The following is a 19,877-nucleotide window of genomic DNA, read 5'->3' as shown; positions in this document are numbered from 1 at the left end:
TAAACTAAACTGATGAAACTAGTAACTAGTCATAGTATATTAATTAAAATAACAAACGTTTATTAAATAAAACATATTAAGAGTGAATACTGTACAAGAAGGAATGACAGAATATAATGTGCCTGTAAACGCTGTTGAGCGGATATATATATATATTAGGTTAAAAAATAGTAAACAAGTTTAGCAATAATTAAAAAGAATATCTTATTTACATTTAACATTTTAACCTGTTAAAAAATACGAAACGGGAAAAAGCCGATAACGTTTCTTATCTTCAACACGCCGACGGTCAGACGGGAGCCAAAGAGGCACCCAAAGTATAGGGCCGTCGGATAATGTGGGTATGGTGGGTAGAAGTACCCACCCGGGAAATTCCGGGTGGGTATTTTACCAACCCGGAATTGATGTCATCAAAGTCGGTACTATGGGGATAGAGCCACGGCCATTGTCACAGAATAGCTAGGTTTCCACAATTTTCCAGGGACTACGTATTTTTCCTATCCCCTCCTTGATTAAGTTAATTAATTCAGTATAAAAACTGCAGAAGTAAATTTGTAAAATAGGTTATTAAATATTAGTTTTTAATTCTAATGAGACAAGCGTGAATAGTAAAATGCAGTCTTCCCAAAAGGGCAAATCACAACTTAAGCATAGACTTTTGACAAGTCTTTTCATTTCCTTCGCATCCTTCCCCTTTCTATTTCTGCAAATACCTTGGTGGGATACCCACTGCTCGGCGAAGGCTACTGTCGTCACTGCGGCGCGGCGCAGAGCCCAACGCTCGGGACTCTCTGCGGACATGGTTCTTTATAAGCGGGAAAGGGCGATCTTCAAGAAACTGGTCAGGGAGACGAAGAAGACCAGCTGGCGGGCCTTCTGCGATCGGCTCCATGCTCATACGCCACTGCCGCAAATCTGGTCCCAGGTCAGATGGTTCAAGACTGGCTTACTCGCACCGAAGCTTCTCACGCTGCAGAAGGGGGCGGTTCTTTTCACAGACCAAAGGGAAGTTGCAGAGTACCTAGCGTCCAAAGCTGCAGAGAATATTCATCCTCCCCCAGAACTCTCGCCGGCTCAAGCGTACGTCCCAGAGACTTCTCTTGCACGTCCACCGGGTAGGTACAACGCGCCCTTCTCGGCGCCGGAACTCAACGGCGTCATCTCTTGCCTTCACAACACGGCCCCTCCTCAGGCTCTACAACCGTCTCTGGGCCGATGGCATCATGCCCTCGCGGTGGAAACATGCGATTCTTCATCCCATATTCAAGCCGGGCAAACCATGCAGAGACCTCACTTCCTACAGGGACATCTCCCTCCTTCCGAACCTTGGCAAAATTTACGAGCGGCTTGTTCTTGGCCGTCTTACCTGGTTTCTGCAGGTGAATCGCGTGCTTCCGCCGGAGCAATCCGGCTTCCGCAAAGGGCGCCGGGCAACCGATAACGCCCTCCGGCTTGTTACCGCTGCTCAAGGGACCCTGGCGACTAATCACCACTGTTTGGCAGTTTTCCTCGACTTAAAAGACGCCTTTGGAAGTGTCCACCATCAGGCGCTACTCTATAAGCTACAACGCCGGGGCCTTGAGGGAAACCTCCTCCGCTGGGTGGAGAGCTTTTTGGACGGCCGTACCTTCCGAGTCCGAGTTAATGGCAAACTCTCAAAGCCGTACTCATTTACCCGCGGCGTGCCGCAGGGCAGTGCAATCAGCCCAATCTTATTCTGCGTCATGCTCGACGACATTCCCGAGCTGTGTCCGAGGCCGGTTGACCAAGGGGAACATGCGGATGACATCAGCACGTGGATTTGCGGTCCAAACCTCAGCCACCTCTTCCCTGTGATGCAGCTTGCTCTCGATAATATCTCGAGCTATGGAATCACCTGGGGTCTAAATTTCCAACCACTGAAATGCCAATTCATGATTATCACCAAATCAAAGCAGATCCAGGCCGGCCTTCACCTCTCGCTCGGGCGCACTGCCCTCTCTCGGGTCTCGTCCTATCGGTATCTGATTGACGACAAGCTGTCCTGGTCCCCACACATCGAGGTCCTCGTCGCTTCTTCGCTGAAGCGGCTTAACCTTCTGAGAGCCGTCTCCGCGACTCGTTGGGGGGCGGGAAGGAAGGTCCTTCGCCTTCTCTACACGCATCTCCTTCGCTCTCGGCTGGACTACACTAGTTCTCTCTACGCCTCGGCCACAGCTACCACGCTCGGCAAACTCGACAAGGTTCAAAATGCCGCTCTGGGAAACCCCCCCCCCCCCCGAAGAAAATTTTCTGAAAGAAACATTGCCCTCGGCATCTACGTGACAAGGTCTATCAGGCGCAACCAAAATTAATATAAAATTCGATGAGGCCGCTGTAGTGCACTTTACCCGGCATGGCAACCAAAATGTTTAAAAATTGTCATTTCAATAAAATTTAAATTAAAAAAGTTAATTTTCCAAAAAATTTAAAAATTATGGCATGTTTTCCGTTGTGTTTTCGTTGGGGGCGGGCAGTGATGTTCCGGACGGTACAATTGTACTTTTTTAGTACGTTTTGAAATTTGAAGTACAAAAATACGTTTTGGATATTTTTCAACGTATTTAGTACGTTTTTATTATTTTCAATGCCAAAATACAATTTTTGGAATAAATGAATGGTTTTTATTACGTTATGAAAATTTTCGTATATAAATAAAAACGATTCTCGCGCAAAGAGTGGTCAACCATTGAAATACCCCAAATATTCCCCGTTTTTCACTCTTTCAAAGTTCGTTTCACAGTAGGTGGTTTACAAAAATTACACCTGAAATACAGGCAGACTGCCAGTGGCACTTGGCAGTGGCCAGGTGGTTGTTCAAAGCTTATCAAACGGGGGTCAGTTAATATCCGGTAGTAGAATGGGGAAACTCGGCCTTAGCCGGGGATTCGGGGAATAAAAGATCTTGCAAAAGAATGTGTTATCTCTTATTGAAGTGTCCCAACTTTCCCTCACTCTCCCGCCTTTTTCTATTGATTGTTAAGTTCTTCTAATCCTCCCCTATATAAGTAGCTAATAGCTATGTGATGAGGGGAGTGGAAGAGGAATGCAGTAGAAACTAAGTCAATACCTTTCCAAATGAGAGGGGTTCTGTCTACCACGAACAGCTGAAAATTTGTTGGTCAAGTTTACTATCTCTTTTCTAATTTCCGGGTATTCTGGTCTTTGTGAGGGGGGTGGGGTAAACTTTGGTCCTTTCGAGGATGTACTTATACGTAATTAACAAGTGAGATCAGTCAATTCTACTCTGACATTTTGACTCTGATATGCTTAATCTAGTAATCCAGTCCACCACACTTTAATTCAAACGCCAAAACTAAAAGCATCAAAGCTTTTGAGCTCATATGTTTTCAATTTTGTTGCTAGTTTCTCTTTAAATTCGCAGTTCAATGTTATTACGAAAGTTTAGCTACTTGAAAGTTCAATTATGGATCGACTTTTAATTTAAACTAAAACAAAAACAACCAAAGTGCTCTTATTGAATAAAACAGACGGTGACGATTGCGACGAACCAGGAGTATCCGGATACACTAAACCAAAGAGACAGATAATTGCCGATGTTTTCCAAGAAGAAATACTAGGTGATGCAGAATCGTCTGATTCTAATTCCTACTTTAGCCATAGCGCTAAACGGATCACGAACCTCATAAGCTATTAAGACCCTGCCAAACGCGTTGCCTCTCTTTAGGAGCTGTGGTTTCTAGAATGCTTGAACAATGGCCGGCTCTAATACTTTTTTTTCAATCGGCTGCCCTAGAGGACAAAGTAGCTTCGGCTGCAACAATTCTTAATGCATTGAGAAACCCAACGAACAAATTATACTACAGATTTTTAAATTACATTTTAGGTCACATTAACAAAATGAACCTTATTTTTCAAAGCGAATCTCCAAGGATCACAAAACTGCACACCGAGATTAAAGCTCACTATGTAACGATGCTGAGAAATTTTTTGATGAAACTTCCGTCAGTAACATTTGTCCAAAAAATAAATCGAAACGGCTATCTCCCACAAACGTCTATATCGGTACCAAAGCAGAAATAATGATTTCTGAAGTCAAAATTTGCCCAAATGATTTAACGATGTTTTATGAAAGAGTAACCGAGTTCTACGAGGAGCTGTGCTCCCAAATTAAATCCCGATTTTCCTTCGATGATCTTTTTTTAACGAAAATATCGTGTTTGGAACCATATATCGCCGTATCTGGGGAGGTAGCGAGTCTTGTCCCTTTAGCTACGCAATTTCCCAACTAAGTTTCCGCTAAAGAATTAGAAACTCTAAACGAAGAGTGGAGAATGCTGCCAAATTTTGATTGTTTACAAAATCTAGGAAATAGTGATGAATCACTAGAGGGATTTTGGAATAAAGTTGGCCAATTTAAAAATTCATTAGGAAATCAAATGTTCCCTACACTCGCTCGTTTTTCAAAAGCGCTCATTTCTTTGCCGCACTCAAGTGCTAACGTTGAGAGAGTGTTTTCACACTACAAACTAATTAAAAGCGATCAGAGAAATTTGTTATCATCAAAAACTTGTAATTCCCTCATTTTAACTAAAGAGCTTATTGGAAAAACCACAACAGATAGATCTTGTTTTAACTGGGAGCCGAGTCGTTGTTTGATTAAGAAAGCAATTCCCCCTGATCTTTAATTCGAACTTTATGTCTAAACAATTACATGATACCTGAAATTATGCCAAAAATTTGTATTCAATTATTCATTATTTCATTATCGTATTAAACATTTCTAAATTGCTATTGGAGTTATTCTTTTTAATTAAATTAAAATTCGCGCCTATTTTATAGATATTTCTGGCCATTTCGTTTGAATTTAAAAAAAAATTGGCGTCTTTTCCGTGTGAAAACTCTAGATGGCGCTCGCAGCGTCGACTAAAATACGTAAAGTACGTTAGCTCCTCAGAAAGTACGTTTTGTTTGGGGTAGAAAATACTTTCTTAAATCTAACCGGAACATCACTGGGGGCGGGGCTAAATAGAGGTGTGGGAATTCGTGGGAAATTTACTATCCAGGCTCCAGCAGTGGGAATTTCGGTTTTTGAATATAGGCAACACTGCATACATCTGCGCGCGCAAAATAGTGCAGTTCTCGAATTTTGTCTCAGATTAGTTAAAATTAATAAATTTTCGGAAATAATGGATAAACCCCTATCTTCAAAAGAGAAGGACCTTATTGATAAAGTACAAGCATCTGCAAACGCGGCAGAAATAATGTAAGTAATTTACATTTCCGAACTGAATGTTTTGTAAGCCTTTGCTTAAATGGTTTGGATGGCTCATTTTTAGTTCACTACTGAATGATCCAGAAGTGAGAATCGATTGTGTAGATGACCAAGGAATGACACCACTACAGCATGCTTCATACAAAGGAAATTATGACATGTGCAAGCTCTTTCTTGATCGAGGAGCGAATGTTAATGCAAATAATCACACTTCAAAATATTCTGCACTAATGTTTGGTAGTCTAGCTGGCAAACCTGATGTAGTCAACCTTCTTCTAGAGCACGGAGCTTCAATTTCAGAGCTTAACTCTGTAGGAAGAAATGCATCTCAGATGGCAGCATTTGTTGGAAATCACGAAGTGGTCACAGTTATCAACTATTTCATACCAAAAGAAGAAGTAGACTATTATACTAAAACCTATGGTCTTGAGACAGAACCGAAGATGCCCCCTCGTCTTTGCGATCCTTTATACAAGTTCCTACTACGAACCAACATCCATCCTGTTAATTTAACATTCTATTTGATGAAAAATATTGAGCTACTTGAAGAAGCTAAAAAAGTATCAAGAGTTTTGGAGCTGCTTAGTCATAAAGAAATAAAGAAACAAGATCCAAATGAACTTTTGGCTGTGAAACTTCATTACATGTCATTTTTAATTAAACTTTGTGACAAATATATAAAAGAAAATAAAATAAAGTTGAGAAATGAAGATGGTATGATAGTGGATGGCTCTCTCGAACCATTAATTAAAGTGTGGATTAAAGGGCGCGATACAGATGCATTTCCAGTAGTCCTTGAGCAACTCCTTCGACAGGCGATAAGAGAATTTCCCAACAGGGAATGTTCCATATTTCAGCAGCTTGTTCGTACATTAGCCCCTGTGGAAATTGGAAATGAGCCAAGTGCTATATCAATCTTAGTTCAAACTGTTAGCGGTCAGAAGGGTTGTCCAGACGGTGTCATCTGCAACACTTGCGGTGAACCCAAAGCCCAAAAGAAATGTTCTGCTTGCAAATCAGTTCAATATTGTAACCAGGCTTGTCAGAAACTTCACTGGTTTACTCACAAAAAGCATTGTAAGAGATTAGCAAAGGAGTATGAGCTGGAGTTGGAACAGGCAAGAAATATACAAAATGAAGAAAATGAAACTGACTCTAAGAATTTAGATGTTGAATTTGAAAATAAATTAAATCTACCTGATTCTACCCTGTTAAATTAAATATCTATGCACTTTGTCAGTACATTTACCTGCAAGGAAATGAAATTTATGAAAAGTTAACGTTCCTCTATATAGCTTAGAAAAATCTGTGTTCGTTTACAATAGAGTAGTACCACCCCGTAGCTTTGGCCATGGCCGCCATTTTGGTTGCAAATTTTTTATCTATAGGAAAGAGCATGGGTGAAGTGCTAGGACGTCTTAGTGCCATTACTCTATAGTATTTCATTTTAACCTTACTAGATGGCGGTACTCATTTTTGTTAGGGGCATGATAAATATTTTTATTTATAGAAAAAAAATCATGAAGTTGTAATAGTTTATTGGAATTGTGTATTAAAAATGTTTTAAAAGTCTTTTAGTTGGTTTCATTAATTTAAGTTTGTATTTCAACAAAACAATAAGCTATATAGAGTTGAAGAGTGTATTATTCTGGCCAGTAATGGAAATACTAACTAAAAATATTACTTATATTAACGTATTATGAATTAATATTAATATTTTAATTATATTATTTATATACAGAATTGAATTTTTTTAATGACTGAAACAAGACTATATAATCTCAGAAGATAATTATTTAGAAATTAAACTATGCGTCATTTCGTGTAAGCTTAGTCACTACCGGTGATAAAAAATTAACGATTATAATAAATTTTAATATACTTGTTTTTTCATATACAGTAAATAAGCCTATCAAAAGAGATTCCGGCGGGTTCCGGGAATGACGTAACCAACTTGAGTTCGGGCTGCTCGTAGTAGTATTATTAGTATTAAAATTCTACATCAGTGACTTTTGACATTTTAAAAGCCAAGGCTTACATTGTTTCAGTATTTTTCTCTACTAACCTTGCGCCACTGCCGAGCTCTGCTGCAGTTTTGAAACTAGAGACAGTGGTTTTTTAAGTCCCTTGATAACTGTTACACCCTTTAGAGTTACGACATGCTTAGTGTTAACGCGTGATAATTTAAATTAAAAATGTTTCAAACATAGTTTTATTTTCTATGGATTCAAGGAAGTAGTATTTTTTTTTTACCCCACCACCCTATTTTTGTATCGCGAGGCAGCAAGTTGTTTAGCTAGGCGGCAGCTCTCTTTCGCTTTTAAATCAATCGGCGAATCCCAGCCTTCGAAAAATTTCGCCATTCGCAGCGGCTGTAAGAATGGCTACTGGGGTTGAAAATGATCAACCACGATTTACCGAAGTTGTTCGGGGTCAAATTTTTGAAGTTGGACCAAGATATACGTCATTGTCTTACATAGGAGAAGGTGCATATGGAATGGTTGTGTAAGTTATTATATTATTTAGTTTAAGAAATTCTTCATTGTTCCCAAATATGCTATGTTCTTTCGTCTAAGCCTTGGTTGCTTTTTAAAGTGGTGCCTTAGACGAGCCCCGGGGGCCCAGCCTAACTAGGCCTATACACAGGTGTCATTTTTATGGCATGTTTAAGTGCCACTTTGCAAAACCAAAAATTACCATTTCAACCCTTTTATTTGCCACCGTATTTAAATTAAGTCTTACAAATGCTCTGTGATTAAACGCTGTTTTTGATGTATATTTTTTTACCATCATATGCATAGTGTTTTGAGCAACATTTAAGAAACATTGTTTTTATTATTTAAGTTAAGCTGGTTTTTGATAGAGTTCTGTTATTTCTAGTTCTGCAATAGACAATGACAATCCTGTGGAGAATGAAGCAAAAGTTGCCATAAAGAAAATCTCACCATTTGAGCATCAAACATATTGCCAGAGAACCCTCAGGGAAATTAAAATATTAACAAGGTTCAAACATGAAAACGTGAGTCGAATTTCTTAATCTAGTCAACTAGGTTTAAATAAAAAAAGGAAGCTTAAAGTATGGAATTTATTTCAGGTTATCGATATTAGGGATATTATCAGAGCTACCACCATTGAACAAATGAAGGATGTGTATCCTTTATAACATAATTTAAGGAGTACGAAATAAATATTTTATTTTCTTTAACAAATTTTATCTAGTTATATTGTTCAGTGTTTAATGGAAACTGACCTTTACAAACTTTTAAAAACTCAACAATTGAGTAACGACCATATTTGCTACTTCCTTTATCAAATTTTGCGAGGTTTAAAATATATTCATTCTGCAAATGTCTTGCATCGAGACCTCAAACCTAGTAATTTGTTGCTAAATACAACATGCGATTTAAAAGTAAGTTGCTGTTAGACCAGTATTTTCATTTAGACGTAACCAAATTTGTTTCCTCACCTGTAGATTTGCGATTTTGGATTAGCTAGAGTTGCTGATCCTGATCATGATCACACGGGTTTTCTAACCGAATATGTCGCAACTCGATGGTACAGAGCTCCAGAAATCATGTTGAATAGCAAAGGCTATACACAGTCCAGTATCCTTTTTGTAAGATTGCATTAACGCTTTACTTGAAACCATGAATCTCTTAAAATAAATCTCAAAAACTCTCTAAAATAAAACTCAGAAAACCCTCTACTCTAAATGTCCAAATTGGTCTACTCTAAATCTTAGAACCCCTATATGCAAAATCATATAAATCATCAACAACCTGTGGAATTCCTTTTAATTAAATCCAAAAATTTATTATTTCCTTAACAAACATATCAAAGTTGATATCTGGTCTGTCGGTTGTATACTAGCAGAAATGATTTCCAATCGGCCAATCTTTCCTGGAAAACATTGTATGTATCGAAAAGTAACATTTTGCTAAAATTTTATTTTGATGTTACGTATGCTTTTTAGATTTGGACCAGTTAAATCATATTCTTAGTATTCTGGGCTCTCCATCCCAAGAAGACTTAAATTGCATTATAAACGAAAAGGCTCGGAGCTATTTGCAATCTTTACCACACAAACCTAAAGTTCCCTGGACAAAACTATACCCCGGTGCTGATCCTAAAGGTACATAAAAGTACAATGTATAACCTACTTCAATTGTCACTGAACTATTTTTTTTTTTTTTCGTAAATAGCGCTAGACCTCTTGGATAAAATGTTAACATTCAATCCACATAAAAGAATTACAGTAGAACAGGCCTTAGCTCATCCGTATCTGGAACAGTATTACGACCCAGCTGATGAGGTAAAACATTTGATTCTTATTATTGCTGAACTTTAATGTGTTGGTATGGTATTATTTTTACTTTTTTCTGTGTAGCTGAAATAAGTTACTGAGCAACGGCTGTAAAGTGTTAACAAAAATAGAGGCTGTAAAGTACCAGACTTTTGATCCCACCTTGTCGTGTACTAGTTTACTACTAATAAAATCTCATGATTTTCCCCCTGTCCACTGAAGTTGCGTAATATGCAAATATCCCTTTAATATTTAAGCCTTTTTAACTAATGACGTAAGATAAATGTGAAATTTTTTTATAAACTAAATATTAGTTTTTAGATAACATCAAAGTTTAATTCCTTTTACAATTTTTGTTAGTATCAAAGTATAGTATATCCGTTTACCTACTTATTTCTTGGCAAAGGCTATTTTAGTTGAAACTTTAAGATCTAATCTATTGTTCACTAAAGTATTTAAAAAAAAATTGTTTATCACTCCTCTATGCTAATAATAAGCCTTGGCACTAATATCCATGAAGATAATTTTGAGCATGTCCCTTATCAGAGTCTTAAAGACTGATAAAATTGCTTTTTCAACAGCCTGTTGCGGAGGAGCCATTCCGTTTTGAAATGGAACTAGACGACTTGCCAAAGGAACGATTAAAAGAGCTGGTTTTCGAAGAAACTGTTCTATTTAAGAAAAACATGGATAAGGAACATGAACGCCAACGGCTATTACAACAGCAACAGCAACAAGTGGAGCAGTAGCACAGCAGTCTTACAAAAAAGCTGTGATATAACAAAAGTTCTTGTCTCCTGAGTTTTAAAACTCTACTTTCCTTTTAAACGAAAAAATGGTCAGTGTTTTATTCTATTTTATTTTGGTTATCTAGTTAAGGTAATTGTAAATGTCAATTCTTTGAGATATTTCTGCCTTGTACTAAGGCCTTTTTCTGGTAATCTAAAAATGAACTTTCAATTACTTTCCCTGTAAAACCTTCATAATATTTTTAAAACCAGGGTAATTACTAAGCAGTTGAAATAACAAAAATAAATCCATTAATTCCAGATCTCTAGTCATCCTTGCCACTAGAGTTGCAAACTAAGCCTTGTGTAACTGTTAGGATACTATTTGGGTTTTTGTTAATAAAATAGCTTCCAAATTAAAGGAAAATTTAGTGGATTTTTGAATAAGGGGATTAAATATTCTTGGAAACATTCAATAGATGGTGGTAAAAAGAAAAATGGAAAATTTTAAAGTAGCGAATGGGATTTAAACGAAAACTACACCATGAGACAAAAATTGGTTAATAAAGCTGTGACAGATTCAAATTGAATTTTGTGTATAATAATAAATGTGATATCATTTACAATTGAGAAAAATTTTGACTAAGCCCCTAAATTGTAGGCTTACCAGGAAATCAGCCAATAGTTTGAGGACCACAGGGCACTGGAAGGGCCTGACTTGCTCTCCCAATAAGCCCACAGTGATGGTGTCAGGACTCAATTTTTCTCTTTATTATTGATAGAGAAAATTCCAAATTGTAACTTGCTAGTTTTCAACAGCCTTTCTTACTAACATAAATTTTTCTCATGGCATTATTTTCCTCTAAACCCTAAGATGTATTTTCAAGGTCACGTGAATGATACTTGAATTTAATAATTCAAAGTGTTTTCCTTTAATGTTCTTTTTGTGTTCTCATGCTATGATTTTTATTCCTGGCTCATTTCAAGAGTCATCCGTGCGAAAGGAAAATAGCTCTGAATTTTCCATTTTTTAAATGCTCTCCAACTACGGGTTATTTCATGCAGCTTAACCCTCTTCCCAATTCTTCCAATAGTTGCGTAAAAAAATATTAAAAGTACCGTAACATTTGCGCCAGAATATTTCAAAGTAGCTAAGCTTTTTAAAAATAAACTTTTGCGCATGTATTGCACGAATGTTAAAATCAGGTTTAATATTTTACAGTGGTTGGTAACATTTTTTCTATTTCTGTCTTTCAAACAATCGCTAGCCATTTTGCTATAGTTAAAATGTCTGTGCGTATTAGTATTGTACTCTTTTAAAGGGATGGTAATTAACAGAAAAAAGGAGGGGTATAGATTTTTTCAATGTGTCTAACAGTTATAAAATGGGGGGGCATAAGAATTTGACAGTAGGTTATCCGCAGTAATATTAGTGTTTAAATGTAGTATTTTCTTTTGGATTCCAGTATATTTCAAATTATCTGGTACTATATTTCGCTAAACTTATAATTGTTAATTTTAGACTAAAATTTGATCCACCAATTTTTAACGTAGGTTTTAATTACTCAAATTGACAAATAGGTTACGCAAATCTGATTAAATGGATTAATTTATTGAGAATCTAATGTATTAGGTGTCTTATAGACTGTACAATGTTTTTAATTTTTTTGTTTTATTTGTAAATTGGTGCTTTTTGTTTCTTGTCTAATCGGTTTACAACATTACGTACAGAAAATAAGTCCCCGCTCTTTTTTGCTCATATTGATGTATCTTTTTAGAAATATTTTTGAAAAATGTGCTTAGATATTTTCAAATCAAGATTGTATTTCTTCGCATTTAAAATGTTCTCCTAGCTGTTTAATTAGGCTTGTCCAAAGGGATTCAAAGCTTGTTTTTCCCCAAAACACTTTTTTTTTTGTTTTTATTCTGGGGAAATACAGATCATTACGATCAAAATTTTGTAAAATATTGTTTTCTTGAACTACATTTTTTGATAACTACGAAAATATTTCTTTTATGTATTGAAAAAGCCACAAATTAGTTTTAACGCTATATAGTTAAAAGTAGTGACGGGATTAACAAAAATTAAATATATACAAATTGGAACAGTTTACGCAATAATCATAGTAATAATTACGCAAAAACCAATGATAGTGATTGGCGTAAGAAATAAAATTACCAAAACTTCTTAAGAAATAGATAATTAAAAAAATTTCCTGAAACAATAGATACGATACCGGAAATTTTTTCAGTGGCTCCTTCCATAAATTTTTGTTGCGCTTTGGTTACAAAGCAGAGATATTTTTATTCTACTTAATGTGAATAAATAATGTACATATGGTTGTATCAGATTTTACCATTATTCACATTGGTGTGTAAATATATTAACTGATTGTTGATTTTCTAGTGATTTGTGAAGTAAAAGATAGCTTATATTGAAATAGGCTTATACATTTGGTTTATAATTATCATTAAATTTTTGTTGTATCAATGATTTTTTTATTAGTCCCAAATTTATAATTTTTTTTATGGGGTATGTGTTGTGATGTTTCCATACTGAAACAACAAACTTCTTAATATTTAGGAAAAACTGAATAGTTCCTTTTATAAAAAAAAGGGGGCCTTCTTGTGGCTCTTACGTCACAGTTTCTAGGTGGTTTTTTTTTTCGCCTGTCCGAGGACAAAAAGTTTAACATATTTACCCTAAAACGTTTTATTAGCCTGTAACTGTTCTCAGTGTAAGATTTACCCTGTCCCGAATTTTGATCGCTTGTTCCAGAGTTCTAAGGTTACACTTTTTACTCCTCGAAAGGAGGTTTAGAGTAACGGGGTCTCGATCGAGAAACGGTTTGAAAGAATTTTTGGATTGCCTCCAAAATTCGTCTGTTGCTGACGTCACCCAGATGAGATCCCATTGATTTTCAATTGGATCTCATCTCCGTGACGTCACGATGTTCGTTAGCAACGAAGTTACCAACCTTAGCTCTTAGCAACCACGGCGTATCGAGGCAACCTTTTATAGCCTACAATTTACTAACCTTGGGTTTAGAAAAAGATAATTTAAACTCGTACCCTAGATTCGAATACTGAGAGCTTTCCCATTGACGGTTTTGTTACGAAGCGTTTACCCTTTTTTTACCTCAAAAAAATCGGGCTCCATCGGTTGTGGCACGGCCAACTGCGATCACGCGCGTGATCGAAGTTGGCCGTGGTTGCGGTAAGGCGCAAACCATGGAGTTCCGGCGGGAAGTGGGTAAACGCTATCGGCAACGCGCGAGAGAGTGATTTCGAATCTAGGGTACGAGTTTAAATTATCTTTTGCTTAGGATGAGTTACGGAGTAATCTAGCTTTGTCGTCTGCTTAAATTTTGATTCACGAAAACATGACGGGCTTTGAACATCTTCACATGTGGCAAGCTTTTAATAACGAAAATCCAATAGTTAAATGCTATTTAATGACTTAAAAAGTCACTTGATGACTTAGGTCTAAGGTGGTGCCTTAGGTATTAGCCTAGCTGATTATTATTATTAAATAACGGAGAAAAATGAGTATCATATTAGGTGGTTTTTTTCGCTTGTCCGGGAACAAAAAGTGTTAACTTTTTACCCTAAGACGTTTTATTCGCCTGTTCTCGGGGTAAGATTTACCCTGTCCTGAATTTTGTTCGCTTGTTCCAGAGCTCTAAAGTTACACTTTTTACTCCTCCTCGAAACAAAGATAATTTAAACTCGTACCCTAGATTCGAATACTGAGAGCTTTCCCATTGACAGTTTTGTTACGAAGCGTTTACCCTTTTCCGGCACGTGACCTCAGAAAAATCGGGCTCCATCGGTTGCGGTAAGGGGCAAACATAGAAATCTCATAGGTAACTAGAATGCTGCCGCCTACGGCCGAGCTTGTCGCCAGTTCGTTTTGAACCTTCAGCCAATGAGAGGCCGTAGAGTGGTTCCGCCAAGGAGGATAATAATCCTCCTTGGTTCCGCGTAAATATCGCGGGAGCTAGGAGACGTCATTCTCTCTGGTGATATTAAATTCCTGGCAGAACCACTCTTTGAGCTATGATTAGCTGAGATCTGGCTATCGTCTGCCACGGCGTTTGGTCCATTTGCCAGTTACACGGCAGCATTCTAGTTACCTATGAGATTTCTATGGGGGCAAACCATGTAGCGAATTTTTTCTGAGTTCCAGCGGGAAGTGGGTAAATGCTATCGGCAACGCGCGAGAGAGTGATTTCGAATCTAGGGTACGAGTTTAAATTATCTTTGCTCGAAAGGAGGTGTAGAGGGAGTAATCTAGCTATTTCGTTTCACGAAAACATGACGGGCAAGCTTTTTATAAATAACCTTTAACTACTCCCTTCTTACACCAACTCGTTTTTTCTTCAAGACAGAATTGGAGTAAAATACGTCATAGGCTACACTTTTTAACCTGCTAGCCAGAATTTGTCTGCTAAAAAGGCTACAGACAGCCATTTTGGAAAAACGTTTTTACTCCGGCTCAAACTATTCGCCACAACCACGGCCAACTTTGATCTCTCGCGCTACAGCGGCCATCTCATTCGTTGACGTTTCTGTGTTAACCTATGAGCAAAAGATGTGTATGACGTGAGCGCCCCTAGCGGATTATTATTTTTAGAATAGTTTTTACATTGAAGTCAATATAACAACCGAGCGTGGCGCCTAACTCCTACACGGTATAGTACAGTTTATAGGGGGAAAATCCTTGCTCGCGGAATTTCGACGAATGTGTTGGCCGCTGTAGCGCGAACAGCGCGTTATCAAAGTTGGCCGTGCCACCACAGAACCGGAGTAAAATTACGTCATAACCTTACTCTTCTTACCCTACTCCGAAGTGCCGGAACAAGCCAAAAGAAACCACCTACTATTAAATCTGTGTCTTGTGACCATAGATAAAATAACTTCGTATATAGATAGGAAACTTCAATGGGGCAAACTGACTCTCACGAGATTGCCCTGACATCTAGTGACTGCGCCAGTTGGCTGTGTTCTCAAGAGCGTAGAACGTATTGAGAAATTTTAGGTCGTAGTTTTGGGAATAAACGTATTTTGCAAGGTAAATGTCTTCAAATATACCAGAAATAGCGTTTAAAACAAACTTGAAATCTTTAATGAATGCTATTTCTTTATTGCTCTTTTTTTAAATTTGCTCTCACAATTGACGGCTTTTAAAATTCACTTTGCGCGTGAAAATACCTCTACATGTTATGGTAAAAAAAGCACGCAAAGAAGGCTGTGTGCCCAAGACATGTACCTGTAGTGTCGCGCGCTAAAACGTCATTTCAAAATGCGTCCATTGTCAGTTCAAGAAAAAGTACTTTAAATACATATAGCTCGCTTAATCCTTTGCAATTGGGTGAATTAAATTTTATGAATTATTATAGTTTTAATTAATTGCTGCTATTATAACAAAAGTTAGTTGTCTTTGCAATGAAAAAATACTGTGGTTTTCAAAACTGTAAAAGTGATTCAAGCTATTTTTCTCAGGTAATCCATATTTTCACGAAAAAAGTACCCTTTGAAGGCTTTAATGCTCCTTTTATTTGTTTAGATAAAATACTATACGTATGATCTCCAAAGTTAAATCTTTTAAACGACATTTTAAAAAACAATCGCGAAAAAAATTCTATTATCACAGGCTTAACAGCTGATACTCATCCGAGCTACTCCAAGGCGACACGTACGCGCCCCTACCAAAACCGCAAGGGCTTCTGGGTACCGTACAGCCGTATAGATGACGCGCTCTAATTTCCTCTCCATGTTTAGCTACTCCAAGGTTTACCCACTTCCCGCTGGAACTCAGATAAAAATTCGCTCCATGGTGTGCCCCTTACCGCAACCGATGGAGCCCGATTTTTCTGAGGTAACGTGCCGGAAAAGGGTAAACGCTTCGTAACAAAACCGTCAATGGGAAAGCTCTCAGTATTCGAATCTATGGTACAAGTTTAAATTATATTTGGTTACACCAAGGTTCTAGTAGTGCGAACTTCACCAAATAATATTTTTCGGGTGCCGCCACCAGATGTCGGCCAAAATTCTGGCGTCACTTCGACAACATGAAGTTTCCTATCTATATACGAAGTTATTTTATCTATGCTTGTGACATAAGAGCAAGACTTTTTTTTCTTTTTATTTTAAACGCGGCTTTGAAGGCTATTTTGCCCACCAATATTCAAACTTCGCGCATATTTAGAAAACGCTGATTGGATAATATCCTAAATAAAACGTTTTTCTTCCCTTTGGGCGTTTCTGTAATAGGCTTACGTAACATCCACCTTATATAATATTTTATCGTTCTAGATGTCGGCCACTATTCTTGCGTAACGTTCGACAACATGAAGTTTCCTATCTATATACGAAGTTATTTTATCTATGCTTGTGACATAAGAGCAAGACTTTTTTTTCTTTTTATTTTAAACGCGGCTTTGAAGGCTATTTTGCCCACCAATATTCAAACTTCGCGCATATTTAGAAAACGCTGATTGGATAATATCCTAAATAAAACGTTTTTCTTCCCTTTGGGCGTTTCTGTAATAGGCTTACGTAACATCCACCTTATATAATATTTTATCGTTCTAGGTCACTATTTTGATAACGTTTCAATTTATTATGAATCGCAATTTACGTGTTATCACAATATTCAAGCGTTTTCTTGGCTTAAGATATAGTTTAAATGGATATAATTTTCAACATTGTATCAGAACCAAGCTACCAAGTTTGTTTGAGCTCATCTGTCATAATTTTCTTTTTGAACAAAGTGGTATTTTCATACACCGTGCCTAAGAGGTATGCTAATAATTATTTATCAAACTGGAAATGGAAAAATATTTTAGCATCCTTGGTTCATTCCTTAATTACTGGTATTGGAGCCATATTATGGTTCGTACACATAATTACTTAATTTATTAAAATAGTGTACAATAATCATTTTAGTTTTATAGAACTTCCACAAATGGCTGAAGACATGATTAAATCATCCACTAAACACGCTCATTTTTTAGTTTCACTATCAACTGGCTATTTCATATACGATTTCTTTGATATGCTGTTGTTTAATCGCTCAAGAGGATCATACGAGTTAATGGTTCATCATTGTTTTGTAAATATTTTTAATTTACTTTTACATGTGTGAGGTACATAGAGAGAAATAATAATAGAGTAGATAAGAAATTAAGAATTTCATTATGCAACAGGTTATTTTGTGTTTTGGAATATCAGTTGTAACAAAACGTTATGTTGGTTATGCGTTGGCTGCGTTAGTTGTGGAAATAAATAACATATTCCTTCATTTACGTCAACTTTTATTAATGTTAAACTTTGCCAAGGATAATTATTGGTATCGACTAAATAGTTTCATAAATATTGGTAAGTTTAAAAAATGGCCCATTTATAAAAATTTAACTTTCAATTAAAATTTTGTACAGGAACGTTTATAGCCTTTAGAGTTGTAACACTGTCATGGATGACTAGGTGGCTTGTTTTACATCGTGATGACGTGCCGCTTGTAGAGTACACCTGTGGAGCTGTTGGCTTAGCCGTAATATTGGTGATGAGTATCGTTCTATTTTTTCGCCTTTTCTACAGTGATTTTCTATTTAAATCAAAATCAAGGGCTTCAAGAAAAGGAACTGATATTTTAAAAAAAAAACTCTAGTTTTTTAACTGAAAGTTTACCTTTCTAAGTTTTATAAATTTGCGCACAAAGTTTTGTACATAATATTTATATAATGTTATATAATTCTGCTAAAAAGTTATGTACCTGTAATTTTATATTGCTAATAAATTTAAGCATTTTCTGCCATTTTTTCCTTATTTAAAATACCCTTTTAAAATAACTATACTTATTATAATGGAAGTGTTTCGCTTCATAAAATATCTATCAAATTTCTAGTTAAATAAACGGCTCAAATGGAAATTTGATTAGCTATATTCTTAGAGCACTTATATGATGATTACGCAAAACTTTATTAATCTTCATAGTCTGTATATTTTTGAATAAATAAATCAGTATTTAATTTCTGATAGTTCAAAATAATTTTTTTAAAAGAGCTTTTGAAATAACCAAACTGTTAATTTTTGTTCCTGACCGAAAGCTATCATTGCGCCCTCTTTTGGTTGTCGTCGAAAACTATAACAATATAAACCAATTCGTTTCAAATTGTGACCAATTGGTCTCTCATTTGACTCAATTGGAATATGATGGCTCTAATTGGGCATCAATTGGAAATACAAAACCCAACTTGGAAAAATCATATACCAATTGGAACTCTGGTAATTATTGATTTTCCAATTGGAATATATGTACCCCAATTGGAACCAATGCATCCTCCATTGAGTCCAATTAATCCCCGGTTGGGATGGTGGAATACCAATTGGTACCAATATATCCTTCAGAAAAAACAATATACACCAATTGGTTTCAAATTGTAGCCAATGGGTCTCTCATTTGGCTCAATTGGAATATGATGGCTCTAATTGGAGATTAATTGGAAATACAATACCCAACTTGGAAAAATCATCCCAATTGGAACTAATGCATCCTCCACTCAGTTCAAGTTTGTTTGTAAACCAAATGGGTTCTAATGGTTTCAATTGGAACTCAATAGGCTCCGACTGCGACTGGGTTTTCTTTAGAGTACCATTTGGAAACCTAATGGGCTCTAATCATTGATTTAAATCACCTATTATATTTCAATGTAATTTTAAATGTCAATTTAGTGAAAATTCTAGCTACAGCCCTGGGTTAGTGATGGCCCACTGCCATACTTTTTCAGACATAATTACTGTCAGTAAAATTAATTTATCAAACAAAAACCCAACTTGTTTTTTTTTTCTATTAAAGTCTCCTCAGATTTGCTTTATCATCCAACTAAACTGACTGTAATAAAATTAGATAAAATTTATCTTTAATATTTCCTTGCAAATTCACCCGTCTTAAAGGTAAATGCAAACAATAACCAATCGAATGCTCTCCCTAATTACATTTCTTGTATTGTCACAGTCATATTCATTAACGTAAACTGTAAAAATATAATCTTTTTGGCAAAGTGTTACTCAGCTCAATAATTACTTAACTATGATTATATCATAACAGATATAGTAAAATTAATACATTATGCAATGTTTAATTCCTGTGGGAGTACGAAAACCACATAACATCAGCATGATAAACATAATTTGATCTTAATCTGTGGTTTCTCGCCAAGTGTACAAAAAGCGTAAATGTGTTGATACAAAACCAATTTGAACCACTGTAAAAATGCAATTGATTATCCACCTCCAATTGGGACCACTATAAACCTCCAATTGGAACCACTAGAAACCTCTAAACTATAATTAAAATCTAAATATCCCATTTAAAAAAAAACCAAATCAATTGGAAAAAAAAAATCTACAATTGGAAAAATGAAATATCCCATTTAGAACCAATATAAACTCTACAATTGGAAATCAAGATATCCCATTTAAATACAATAAACAAAACCAATTGGAAAAAATACATTCTACAATTGGAAAAACAAAATATCCCATTTAGAACCAATAACAAACCAATTTAATCCATCAACAATACCAA

The 19,877-nt window shown here is 36.3% G+C and overlaps 2 protein-coding genes across 3 annotated transcripts; both read left to right on the top strand.

The window, feature by feature from the left end:
* The first annotated feature begins 5,092 nt into the window (after positions 1 to 5,092).
* Positions 5,093 to 6,789, top strand: LOC149921348 (ankyrin repeat and MYND domain-containing protein 2-like). Its single transcript, XM_090164127.1, has 2 exons — positions 5,093 to 5,245; positions 5,319 to 6,789. Exons 1-2 carry the CDS (start codon positions 5,169 to 5,171, stop codon positions 6,472 to 6,474), a joined length of 1,233 nt encoding a protein of 410 aa, XP_090020253.1. The 5' UTR covers positions 5,093 to 5,168; the 3' UTR covers positions 6,475 to 6,789.
* Positions 6,790 to 7,330: 541 nt separating this feature from the next.
* On the top strand, positions 7,331 to 18,104 carry rl (Mitogen-activated protein kinase rl). 2 transcript variants are annotated; one of them, XM_090164128.1, is made up of 13 exons: positions 7,331 to 7,759; positions 8,135 to 8,273; positions 8,349 to 8,404; positions 8,474 to 8,663; positions 8,727 to 8,859; positions 9,095 to 9,166; positions 9,228 to 9,386; positions 9,457 to 9,566; positions 10,139 to 10,395; positions 16,883 to 17,182; positions 17,237 to 17,402; positions 17,497 to 17,668; positions 17,728 to 18,104. In XM_090164128.1, exons 1-9 carry the CDS (start codon positions 7,635 to 7,637, stop codon positions 10,304 to 10,306), a joined length of 1,152 nt encoding a protein of 383 aa, XP_090020254.1. In that variant the 5' UTR covers positions 7,331 to 7,634; the 3' UTR covers positions 10,307 to 10,395; positions 16,883 to 17,182; positions 17,237 to 17,402; positions 17,497 to 17,668; positions 17,728 to 18,104. The 2 variants fall into 2 exon arrangements, with proteins under 2 accessions (XP_090020254.1, XP_090020255.1); XM_090164129.1 differs by lacking the exons at positions 16,883 to 17,182; positions 17,237 to 17,402; positions 17,497 to 17,668; positions 17,728 to 18,104 and adding an exon at positions 10,608 to 11,833.
* Positions 18,105 to 19,877: the final 1,773 nt, after the last annotated feature.

Source organism: Leiobunum rupestre, chromosome 11 (assembly GCF_980474605.1).
Source record: "Leiobunum rupestre chromosome 11, qqLeiRupe1.1.hap1, whole genome shotgun sequence".
Classification (NCBI taxonomy): Eukaryota; Metazoa; Arthropoda; class Arachnida; order Opiliones; family Sclerosomatidae; genus Leiobunum; species Leiobunum rupestre.
Note: the sequence above shows the minus strand (reverse complement) of the source record. Positions and strands in the feature narration are given on the sequence as shown.